Consider the following 12,396-nt stretch of genomic DNA (forward strand, 5'->3'; position numbering starts at 1 on the left):
TTACAGTTCTCTCAAGGCTATTTATATTATAAGATAAATACCCTACAATAATACAGAGAAAATTCCAACAATTAGCTGACCCCCTTTGAGCGAGCACTTGATGACAAAGGGATGGAAAAACCTTCTTTTAATGGGAAGAAGCCTCTTGTCGAACCAGGCTCAGGGAGAACCGGGTGAAGAGAGAGAGAGACGGGACAAATACACATCTGTGGTTTTAAGGAGGTTCTGAATTTAGTATCTTACTAGTCTTAAGATTTGGATCTGTTAGCTGCCAGTACATTTAAACATGTAACCTTTCACTGATGGGTTCTTAGATCGTCCAAACTGCTGGAAAAAGCTCCGTCTCAGAGACATAAAGTTGTTTATCAGTGGTAGGCAGTATGAGGATTTAAAAATATTTTTAATATGTAATTCTTTCCCATAAGAAATTTGCCAGTGAGCAATGGGGTTCATCCACTGGTGCCAGCAACAAATCCAAATCACCATAACTGTTTTCTTTTCTAGACTGTAAAAAAACAAAAAGATTTTCTCTGCTACATAAATCTGTATCTTTGATCTAGTAATTAAGGCTGCTGTGAGTCAGTCTTTAAATCAGCTTCAGTTTAAAAGACAATTAGTCTAAATAGAGACATGACATGAAACATTAAGGTTGTTCTTAATAAACAGGATGAAAAAAAAAACAGAACAAACAAAAGGGAATAGCATGCAACATGTGAGTCAAAGCCACAACACTGCCAGCCATGCAGTGGGATTTTTTTGTTTCTTTTTTAGAAGGGCTTAATATTGTGAAATATAAATGTGTATTAAATAAAATAAGCCATTCTCTCTAGTCTACATCTAGAAAACAAATGAATAATTTTTATGGTGACAGTGTCTCTTAATGTCATATTATTATAACATTTTACACCAATAATTAGAAAAAGGGAAGCATGTTTTGAAAGACTGGATAATGTTTTTTATTAGTATGATGTGTAAGTTGCAAAACATGTTGATGCCAAACATATTAGCAACTAGTGCAGTAATTTTGACCAGGGCTGACTTGCTGTTAAAACATCCTAAAATCCAAATGGTGGATTCTATATTTTATATTAAGTTAAAAACCTACCAAATCAGACAGACTAACAAAAATGGGTGTAGTGATGTATTTTGTCATATATTTGTATAATCAAAACAAATTCCCAGCGACTGAGGTTTGGGGTCCACCAAAGAGATGAATTTGCCCTGCCCTTGCCCACTTACCTGACTACTTACCCAAACAGGCACAACGAATCAATTGCCAAAACGTGGCAGGCTATAATCACATTTTAGAGTCTTAGCTCTGCTGTTTCCAGCTGCTTTTTTTTTTCAAGGTGGTCAAATTAAGTTTACTGACTTTGCCATAGAAAACAAAGCTGCCCAGTACTTGCACAAAAATAAATAAACAGGGATAATAAAAAAAAAAGAGACTGAACAACAATAGACTGAGCCAGGAGGAGGAGGCTAAAGATCAAGCTGGAAATATGGAACCACTTAGGGCTGAGAGTGCAGCCTTAAAGGGTTAAAGATGGTTGTGGGATAAGTGGAGCTCGTTTATCGCAAATTTGACAGTGGTAGTTAAATGTAGAGTTTTCCCTCCAATCTGCCAGTCTGAGGAAGCAGACAAGCCTCTCTGCTTTCTTCACCACCTATCCGTCTCTCTCCTGTGCTCTTCTTTGTTGTCTATGGCTGCCTGTCTCATCATCTCAGCCCTAAATCATCTCTGCGAAACAGGACAAAGAGAAAAAGGATTTTTTTCCTTGTGTTTCCTCTCTTCTCTCACGTCAGCACTCATTCTTATTTCTGCTTTGGTCCCTCACGTTTATCTTCTTCCCTTCATCTCCATCCACCCCTACGTCTTTTAAACCCTGAGTCTTTGCCCCTTTCTATTCTCGTTTCTTTCTGTGCCTCACAGTGGAACTATATTTTCAACTGAAACCCTGGAGTCTTTGCAGATGTCCGCAACCCGGCGCTGAAACGGGTGCTTACCAGCAGCCCAGATGCATTTGCCACTCCTTGTGATGTCTTTGTTATGTGAAGTGATCAGGATGGGGTCCGGCATCATGCAGAAGCAAAGTGGTGAGTACACCATGAAAAGACCACAAAGAGGCTGTTAGCATGATAGCATTACAACAGCAATTACAGCAGTTTCAATTTTTTCCCACTTTCTTAACAAATGAACTTATGTTCCACATGTACAACAAAACAGGAACCAACTGGAGATACTTGTGCATTATTTTAAAAACGTAACGATACAGACAAACGATACAAATATATATTTATTCATCATCATCATCATCATCATCATCATTATCATTTAGGACATGCTTACACTAGAGAGCAGGTGTCATTAAAGAAGCTTAGGTTGATGCAGTTCTTGTTTACACAGCTCTCATATAACTTTATCATCATCATAATGATATTTATCTGGTCTAATTAAATCACCTAACACAGAAAGATCCATTTTTATGTTAATTACTCCAGAAACCCACAAAACAAGTATTTCAGAAACATTCTACAGAACTTATCGTACATAGATTATTTCTTTTAAATAAGAATCACTTTTTATTTCCACGAATTACTTTATTTCCTCGGTATTCAGTGTATAAACTAGCCAGTCTTTTCTTGTTAAACTCTGTACCAGCATATAGTCACAGTGTTTGGGAATTATCTCCAGATCCAGATTTGTCTCTAATCACTTTCTTATCCAATCCCTCTGAAAACAGTCCAGACCACAGCCACACAGGTCTGTGGTAACCCTCATGCTCACCGGTGTCTGGTATTTCCTAAGAAATCAGAGACTAATAGAGGGGGATCCGGTCTCAATTAGACCAACATTCTGGCTTGTAACATTTTTCTCTCTGCCCCCATCACCCACCTAGAGGTCAAGTGTTAAGATAATAATTATAGGGGCTTCATAAAGCCATCAGTTGCCACTAACACTCACTCAGGTTTATGCGCTTCCAATTCAGGTAGTGAAAAGGCAAATTGAAAGAACGAGAGATACATTTTCAAAATCTTAATTCTGTCATGTGCGTATGATAAACATGTGATGGCACTGGACGCACACAGATGGTAACATGACACATGAATAATTTATTATTTAGTCATCTTTATCATGTTTCACATTTAAAATTAAATCATTGCCACAAAATGGCTACTACTGTACAGCATATGTAAACAACTTCATGCAATTCCTAAAGTGGAATCTTTAATCCTCAATGTTTCCCAAATTAGGCAAGAACATTAACCAAACACATTAGAAGATAGCCTGTAAAATATGCAAGTTATAATGACTTATAAAAAGTCCTACTTAAAAAGTAATACATTATACGAGCTGAACATTGCATACTGGATGACATTTGATGCTAATACCTTAGAACAGGTTAATGTTGGATTGCATTTATAGGTCTAAAGGGTTAAATGCTAGCTGTTGGAATGACTGCTTGACCTGCTGTCAGCATTCATCTCTTTTTACCACGGAGATTTATGCTGTCATTTGATTTTTCCTTCCCGGGAGGAGGCACAAATTCCTCAGGGGTTGTGTCAGGAAAGGGAGGGCATCCCACGTAAAACTCTGTCAAATCAAACATGAGGAGCTACCAGCTGGGACGACCACTTGTGAATTAGGGAGCAGCAGAAAGTAGCTTAATTTTAATCTGTCTTTTCTCTTCATTCCTTGTTTGCTCTTTTTTCTCCTGCAATTATCCCTCACTCTATCAGTATTCATGTTTATGACCGACTGTAGTAAAAAAAAAAAAACACTCAATGGGGGAAAAAACAACAGAAAATTGTAGAAAAATGCTTCCACCTACTCCTCTCACACACTCAAAAGACTTAATATGACAGCATAACAACTTGCAAAATAAGTAAGAACTGCACCATTATTATGAGACACATCATCCAAGTCTGTAATGTGCAATGAAGCAAAGTACCATTTAAGTTTGGATGACTTAAGCCTTTTTTGAGCAGCACACTGAGTTTTAGTCAAATCATTGCCTGTCTGCATCTACCAGGTCTGTCTGTATTACTCAAAGTAAAGACTTTGTGGGCACAGGTGTTAGAGAAGTTGTTTACCCAATGTTTTATATTTTATACTTTGAAAGTAGTTAGTACTTTTCTCACTGGCTACACATTTATGATTATACATTAAGGGGTGAGCCACGCATCTTAATTTTTTAATTCTGGTGTTTCTGGTCCGATTGTTACAGGTGTATAAAAATGAGCACCAAGTCTGCCTTTACAAATTGTTGCTAAAAAATGAGTTTGGTATTCTGATAGGATGCCATCATTGCAACAAGTGGCATTATGGGAAAGTGGAAGCATTTAGGAACCACAGCAACTCAGCCGTAAAGTGGCAGACCACGTAACGTTACAGAGCAGGCTTGCTGAAGGGAATGGTGCAGTAGCTGCAGAGGTCCAAACCTCTTTAAATGTGCATTAATAGCAGCACCACAAATATGCAAATACTATATAAAGCACAGACTTCTTTGATAGTTATTGGTCTGGTTTGCAACCCAAAACTCAAAGTCGCCCCCCCAGTAATGCATATCTTTAATCATTAATACAACAGAAATCAGTGAGTTACAGGAAAAAATCATAACACATACAGTCGTTACGATTGGTAAAATAGTTACAGAGACCAAAACTATTTGTCATGCTGTAAAGTTAAGCGTTTTAACATGGGAGTCTACAGGGAATGGCTCATTTTTTGGTACCAGCAGTACAGTTGGTGGAGGTTCTGCAAAGGCTTTATGTTTCACTTTCTAAGACTGCCACTTGGATGCTACTAGTGATCCATGTCTGTTCACCAACAATTTTGGCTAAATGATTTTGCCTTTTGGGAAAACATAAATAGGTAAAGAATAAAGTCAAAGAATTTTAAAGAGTCAAAATCTTTAAAAACGAGCCCCAGGAAATTGGGGGGGGAGCATTATGTTTTAGAAAACTACTGAATCAATGCCCCTGTTCATCAAAGTGTGTGTAGCAGCATTAAACATGAAATCATCAGTCAATATTAAGCAATTGCTGCTACATCTGCAAGAAAAGTCTGACTAATTATTGAGCAACCTTCTTTGAAACAGCATAGAAGATGAAGAACATTGCATCATTGCACTGAAAACAGACAGTAATCAAAACAAGTATAACATATAAAGAGAAAAATCTACAGAGTCTCCTTATATTTCCCATTTATTATAGTTAACATAAAAACAATTAAAAACAAAGCTGCATCAGAAGACAAAACAGCCTATCAGGACCATCATGCAGAGCTCTAATGTCACATAAGGTAACAGTTTTATGCACTCAAATCAATAATGTTGTGCAAACACCTTATGAAGGTTTTACAGATCTCCAGGGGCTCCATAACAACATTTAAAGCTAGTAGAAAGTAGATGAAAATGTAACACAAGCTGGGAGATCAAGAGGTGAAAAAGATGTTAAATTGCAGCACATTTTTGACTCGGCTGCTGTCAAGTGTCTGGACATTGGGACATGACGGTAGCACCCCTACAGCTTGTGTTTTTTTAGTGTGCATCTCCACCTTTTTCTAGTTAATGTACACATTATGGAGCACTGTTGAAACATATCTGTTCCTGTTAAGAATATATTTTAAAATAGATGTGATCATTTTAACTTAAATATATAAACTTATAGCATAACCAGGATTTGTTTGTTTTTTGATTGGGTTTTTTAACTAGATTACATATACCATGTAAAGAAACACAACTTAGATTTTCATTATAGGGTTCATTGCATTTTTTTTAAAGTTCTTAACTTACACACAAATAAACAGCATCATATGTCAACTCAGCTGCAAGCTGAAATTTCAGACATCAGGAACAAACTGCTCATATGGATATGACAAGTTGGAGAACTTGTTAGCTTCAAAACCATTATACAATATTGTTTCCTTATTTTTCCTATTTAAACTTACTAATCTCAGTGATCGTTATGCCGTCACTTTCCTTAAATACTCCAGTTTTGTGAATTGTGTTTTAGGGTGTAAGCTCTTTCCAAAATGTTAACATCTTTCCCTGAAACCCCAACAGATCTTGTTACACCTGGTGCTTGTTAAAAACCCAGGGCAATCCCATACGAGGTCAAAGTTTAGCGTTTTACGCTACCTTAACCTGCCGCTCCTCTGTAAGTCCCTTAAGCCTGCAGATCGATAGCATATGTGTAGAGAACTGTTTTTCAGACAATGAGCTGAGAGCTCAGCGGGTCTCAAAACCCAAATGGATCACTGAGTTATTCTGGGGAAATCTGCTCTGTTCCACTCTGCACTGGAGTTGAAAACTCTGTCTTTGGAAATCTGTTATCTTTAGTAACTCTGCCAAGATCACTTGAAAACAAATCTTCAACACCAGAAATTTTAATTACCTCTTCAAAGGAGTAGAACCTATTACATTTGATTTAGTGTTTTATAAAAAGAAAAATTACCAAAGCACTATTGTCATGTAGGGCTAAAGATGTTTTCATAGGTGAAATATATATATGAAAACAGAATATATATTATATACATTTTGCATTCTGCTCAAATTTTGGTGAATGAAATTCCATTATTTTATTTATATGATGGTTAAGACAAGTTAACCTTATTTGCTAAATCCATGTAGCTTGTATATCTTTGCGATGCAATTATATTCAGTTCTCAACCAAAGTCACCTCGAGGCACTTGATACAATAATTAAGAGAAACGCCAAAAATGAGTCCCCTGTGAGCAAACATTAGGCGACTGTGGGAAGGAAAAACTCTTTTAGCAGGAACCTCATGCAGAACGTGTCATCTGCCACGACATGCTGAGGGTGATGGGAGGACCAAAGACACACAATGGAAGAGTGCCAGAGATTAATAATAACTAATGATAATAGTGTGAATGCATTAATTTAGCTCCACTATCTCATTCAGATATGGTGAGCTCTGTTTCTAAAAATTAAAGATGGTGACAGATACAATGATTAAATAGTGCCTTCAAAACAGCAGACTGCAAACAGGTGCTGGATCACTCTTCTTATAAAGTCTATGGTCATAAACGGACTATTGACAGACGTGAGAGGAACAGCTTATTTAACATTAATAGACTGATAGTTTGTCACAAAATGTCTTTTTATGGTATCAGGTGCAGTTAAAGATTTTATATGTATGAGAACATACATACGTACAAAAAAAATAATTTTAAACTTTTCATAATGTAGTCCACTTTTTAAATGTTTCTGAGCTTTTTAACTAATCGTTTTATTTCTATTTCACTTAAAAAAAAAATCATAGTCCTAATAATTAACAGAAGCTCTAAAATGAAATCTTTGCCCTTTCTTGAAAGATGAAAGAGTTCACAGGACACGTTTTTCCAACTAGTTTCACTGCTTCTCATCTAAACTAACAGGACACCTATTAAAGAAATCTGTTAATCCAGAAAAGAAAAAAACCCGCAGGAAAGGAAAAGCAAAGGGGAACCCACACTAATGTGGATGATATATACAGAAGAGGAATTAAGGAAAGAGGAAACAGCTGGGGACCAAAACACAACTAAAGACAATCAAAGCAGGGACAGGAAGAAAAGCTGCACATCCCATGATTTAGGAAAACTAAGCCTCAAAGTAAACACAGGAAGTAACTAAAGAAAACAGACAGAAATATTGAGAGTGAGGCATGGGACAGTGATGAGGAAACAAATACAGATGAGACAGAAGGAGGAACAGAATGGAAACCAACAGGGGAACTAACTAAATACAACCCTCAAATCAGTAACTAAAGCTCAGGACTGAAAAGAAAGCTAGATTTCACCAATTTACAATCCAAAGAAAACCAAAAATTAAAAACTAAAGATAATTATGCACAAAACTTAAAACGCCAGCTCCAACCCTTGAATGATTATAAGAAAAAACTGTTAAAAAGCTGTTCGTAACTCTTGATTTGACAGTCAAAAAAAGGTCAACATTTAATGAGAAACTAAACAAGACTATACACGATTAAATGTTTTCATAGTTGCCTTGACGTTACATGATCTTCTGTGTCTTTATCTATGAATGAATAACATGATTTGGGTTTTTGAAAACTTTTTAAGACAGGTTTCACTTTTGCTTTTGCACACAAACACATCCTAAACCACAGCCACCCATAACAAGGTGAATGTAGTGACCCACAAGGATCAGAGTGTGATTGCTCAGACTCACGCACACTCGCTGTCTGCTGCTCAATCCAAATTTCCATCCTACCTTGCTTGTCTTTCCATATCCCTCCTTATCCCCGATGGATTGAAAGCATTCTTTCTTTCTTTGTCGAGTCTTCTCTGTACCTGGAAGCAGACACAGCCACTTGCTTTTGTTATAATATAAGACTTACCTTGGCTTAGATCTAAGCTTGACTGTCATACTGTACCTCACTGTTACAGTACATATCACATTTTTGGGATAGAAATAGATTAAAATATCTACTTGTTGACATATGTCACTTAATAATATGTGATAATAATATATTTATCAAAACGTTGTAGAGCTAAATTTTATTTTTATGAAAGAAAAATCCCACTATTAGTCATTATAAGTTATAAGTTGAGTTACTGATCAGTGCTTCAGTCTGTAACCTCTGCAGTAGCAGGGAGTCCTCGATGAACAAAAAGAGCGTTGGTGCTGTTTTCATGTCAAATAAAGAATATTTCTTACTAAACGTAAGCCTACTCATTATCAGCGACCTACAGTTTCTAAAGAGCTACTCATACCAAGAAAGTGTTAGACTATCAAGTCATCAGGAGTGCATCGTCAGAGTGACATGTAAGCTTTGTCAGGACACAACTTCCTTTGTGCACCTGGTAATGTACATGTAAGGAGTTAGCTAAAAGGACATATAGACACAGCATCACACTCTGTGCTCTTCTCTATTCGAGCTAACAAGGCAGCAAACTAAGAAATATCAAAGATGCTGAACCTCAAAAAGAAGTGTGTGCCATTACGAAAGCAATTACTACAACTATTTGATGGAGTGAAATACTGTAACGCATGATTTTTATAGAGTTCCTGGTAATGTGTTGATTTTCAGCAGTGGATCTTTCCCGAAATTCTCTTGGTATCTTGAGGATTTTTGGTCTCTCCTTTCCTTCCTCATCCTCTCGCTTCCTGGCTTTTATTTATTCCTTACTCGCTCCCTCCTCTACTTTTACTTTAATAACTCCTCTCCTGAATGCAGCTCTGGCTTAATCGTCTTCCTATTGTCTCCTGCAGCTCAGAGAGAAACATCAGAGGACTGTCGGAGCTGTTTGGAGTGTTCCCGGGACAACGGCTGCGTGCGTTGCCCAGAGCGACTCTTCCTGTTCCTGCAGAGGGAGGGGATATCTCACCATGGAACTTGTCTCCACGCCTGCCCTGCAGGACACTATGGACAGAGAGGAAAGGATGTCAACCGCTGCATGAGTGCGTTTTGTTTTTTTACTTTCCCCTGCAGAGATCTCTGACTGTGATCTCTGACTAAATATTTGCTGATAGTCTTACTCACATTAGCACGTATGACTTAACTGTCTTGAGGTCTGAAATAATGAAAAACAACCGACAGTACTCATACACAGAGTCTGCAGTCCCAGACCACTTCTTCTTTCTCTTTCTTTTCAAGATGCACCTTGCTTAATTCTTTCCAGAAACATGCTGTCCTAATAAATGAAAAGAAAACTTTACCCAACAGCACATAGTTTCTGTCTCATTTACTGGGAAAATCAAAGATTCCACAATAGTTCACTTTATTTCTTTTCCAAACATATTTACTATCACTGACTCCCCTTAACCTTAGCACAAAATGCAATATTAAAATCCTTTCTGATTTGCCCTTACCTCGGAGAAACAGTGAAAGAGCACACAATCTTCCCTGACTGCTCTGTGAACCGTGACTTCTAATATTAATATATAAAGATTCTAGATACAACAAATCAGTTGCTTGGCATCTCAAAATGTCATCAGCACAAAGTTTGTTTTTGTTGGATGCACGTATTGCACAATCTGTATCTGTCAAGCACACAAAAGAACACGTTCTGTCTGCTTAAGGCAAACAAGACTAAAGCAAAATACAAATCACCTCTCTGAAAGTGAATTGGTTTTAACTGTTCCTGCGTTTCCTGACATAACAGCAGGTTTCAGTAGGAAACATATGATATTCAGGAAGCAAAGATGCTACTCTCTTTTTTCACCTTTAGTTTTCAGCAGCTTTGCTCTCACTGGACAAATTCAGCTTTTTAATTATTGTGTTCACCCTCTCAGCTAAAATGAAAATATGTGTGACCAGGTGAAAAATTGACTTTTTCATGTAACAATGAATACCCAAGTACTCTACGTTGTGTGTGATAATCTGTTTCCTCTCAGAGTGCCGTTCTTCAGACTGTGAGCAATGTTTCAGCCGAGACTTCTGCACCAAGTGTAAGCCTGGCTTCCAGCTTTACAAAGGCAAGTGTCTGACCCACTGCCCAGAGGGAACTCGTGCCCACCAGACAGACTGCCTTGGTAAGTTACACTTTTGATATCATTTGTAACTTAATAAGTCAAATCCTTTGTCCCTCTGTTTGTGATCCTGAGAAAAATGTATGTTGACATGATTATTATTACAGATAATGGCCTCTAGAAAACGGAATAAGCATTAATATAGTATAATAATATATAGTAATATAGCACTAATAAATGAATGAATGTTGAGAGTGAATGGTTGTCTTTCTCTACATCAACTCTGAAATAGATTGGTGACCCATTCACCCTTCGGTCAGTCTCTCTCCTCACTGCACCCTGACTAAAATCCTATTAGCACTGTTATTGACATTAGGTAGGTAAAAAGCTATTGCTTCATGTAAAAAAATAAATTGTAGTAACAGCTTTGATCTCACCAATTTAGAGTGAGTTCCTTCACTCTCCAAGAGCTGTCTCCAGTGTACAAAGCTAGTTTAAAGGGTTGATTTGAAGGATTGCTTCCCTAGGACACAAGCCATTGTTTGCAGTCCCATTCACTATAATATCTGTCTTTCCACATTTGTATTAGGACTTCTTCTGCTTCTAGGCAGGCATTTCATCTTCCTCTCACACCGGATTCAGGGCAGAATGCATCCATACATTGACTAGCTACTACTAGCTCCACTGCTTCTTGGACTGTGTGGTACAGACTATCCAAATGACTGTGTTTCATCTGTTGTTAGTAAAATTCTTGTATTTTATTACGTTTACTAAGTGCTAGTTAGCAGGTATGTGTTTCTATTTCTATTTCTAACAAACATGAACACTGATTTACTATTGTCTACAAGGCTGCTTTTGAAATTACAAAAAAAGAAATTGCAAATGAATTTCACTTTTGCTACAACACTTTTTGACGGAAAACCTCTTAAGCAGTACAACTAAAATAAACATATTGTTTCCTATCTTATTTCTTGTTCTAACTTACTGTATGAAGTGTATTAACTAAAGCTTTCCTGACTCCAGCTATAACAAATGAGGGTCTGCTGTGCAATGGACACATTAGTGAAACTAATCTGAAAGGTTTAATCAACAGCAGGCCTGTTCTTCCAAGCTCATCTCCTTTTATCTACTTCTCTGGCTCTGTGGCCACATCTCTACTGTGTTTCATGTGTGATTGAGTGAGTATTTGATTATCTGTGGTTTGCGGGAGTTTTATCTCACTGAAATTTGCCTAATAATTTTGCTAAACTGAATTTGACCTGTACCTTTTGTTTCACATGCAAAGGATGTGGCATTAACAGAATTTCAAACTGTTTATCACATTAAATGAAGATGACAGCATGACTGCTACATTTAAAGGGGGGAAAATCTACCTTCTTCTGGAACATGTCCTATACTCCTCTACTCCCTTTCTTTCTCATCCCAGTGAAATTCTTTTTGATGGAGTCAAACCAGAATGCAACACACGATTCATATTAAAGGTCTTCAAAGAGGTTTTAGAATTTATCTTCATATCTCATTGTGTATCATCTCTGCCTTCTGACTAAGTGAGATGTATTGTAGAGCTCACTCATCATTTGACACTGGTCGATATTCCTCTGCCTTCTACAGACACCATCTGCAGCTACTGTTGCTTCTTGGCATCAAGTCCACATCTGTTTTTCATATCAGTGTTAGGGTTTCATGTCTGACTGTTAGTACACACCTCAAGCAACTGCCGAAAACAGTCTCTGGAAATCTCTTTATTTCAAATCTGACAGTGATAATGATAATGATTTCCAATTGTTGCTCCGTTTTGGCAAAGGTTACCGATTTTCCTTTGTGGTCTGTCTGGAAATTTTTGCAGCAGCTGATTTTGAGGGTGACATCACTCACCATTCAGCCAGTTACTGCAAGTGTAATGACCACTGTAGTAACTCTTCATCTAGCATTCATCTACCTTTGATTATAGCAACGTGTTTGT

At 37.3% G+C, this 12,396-nt stretch overlaps 1 protein-coding gene across 1 annotated transcript in view; it reads left to right on the forward strand.

Moving 5' to 3' along the window:
- Window positions 1-1,623: 1,623 nt before the first annotated feature.
- rspo4 (R-spondin 4) overlaps window positions 1,624-12,396 on the forward strand; it is a 33,353-nt gene continuing 22,580 nt past the window's right edge. Inside the window, exons 1-3 of the mRNA XM_085275616.1 lie at window positions 1,624-2,094; window positions 9,234-9,422; window positions 10,359-10,496. Coding sequence (XP_085131742.1) covers window positions 2,016-2,094; window positions 9,234-9,422; window positions 10,359-10,496 — 406 coding nt within the window. The 5' untranslated portion in view covers window positions 1,624-2,015. The remainder of the gene's footprint in view (window positions 2,095-9,233; window positions 9,423-10,358; window positions 10,497-12,396) is intronic.

This window comes from Mchenga conophoros, linkage group LG5 (assembly GCF_057382185.1).
Source record: "Mchenga conophoros isolate Kocher_MC1m ecotype Shallow Benthic linkage group LG5, M_conophoros_male_GT1.1, whole genome shotgun sequence".
Classification (NCBI taxonomy): Eukaryota; Metazoa; Chordata; class Actinopteri; order Cichliformes; family Cichlidae; genus Mchenga; species Mchenga conophoros.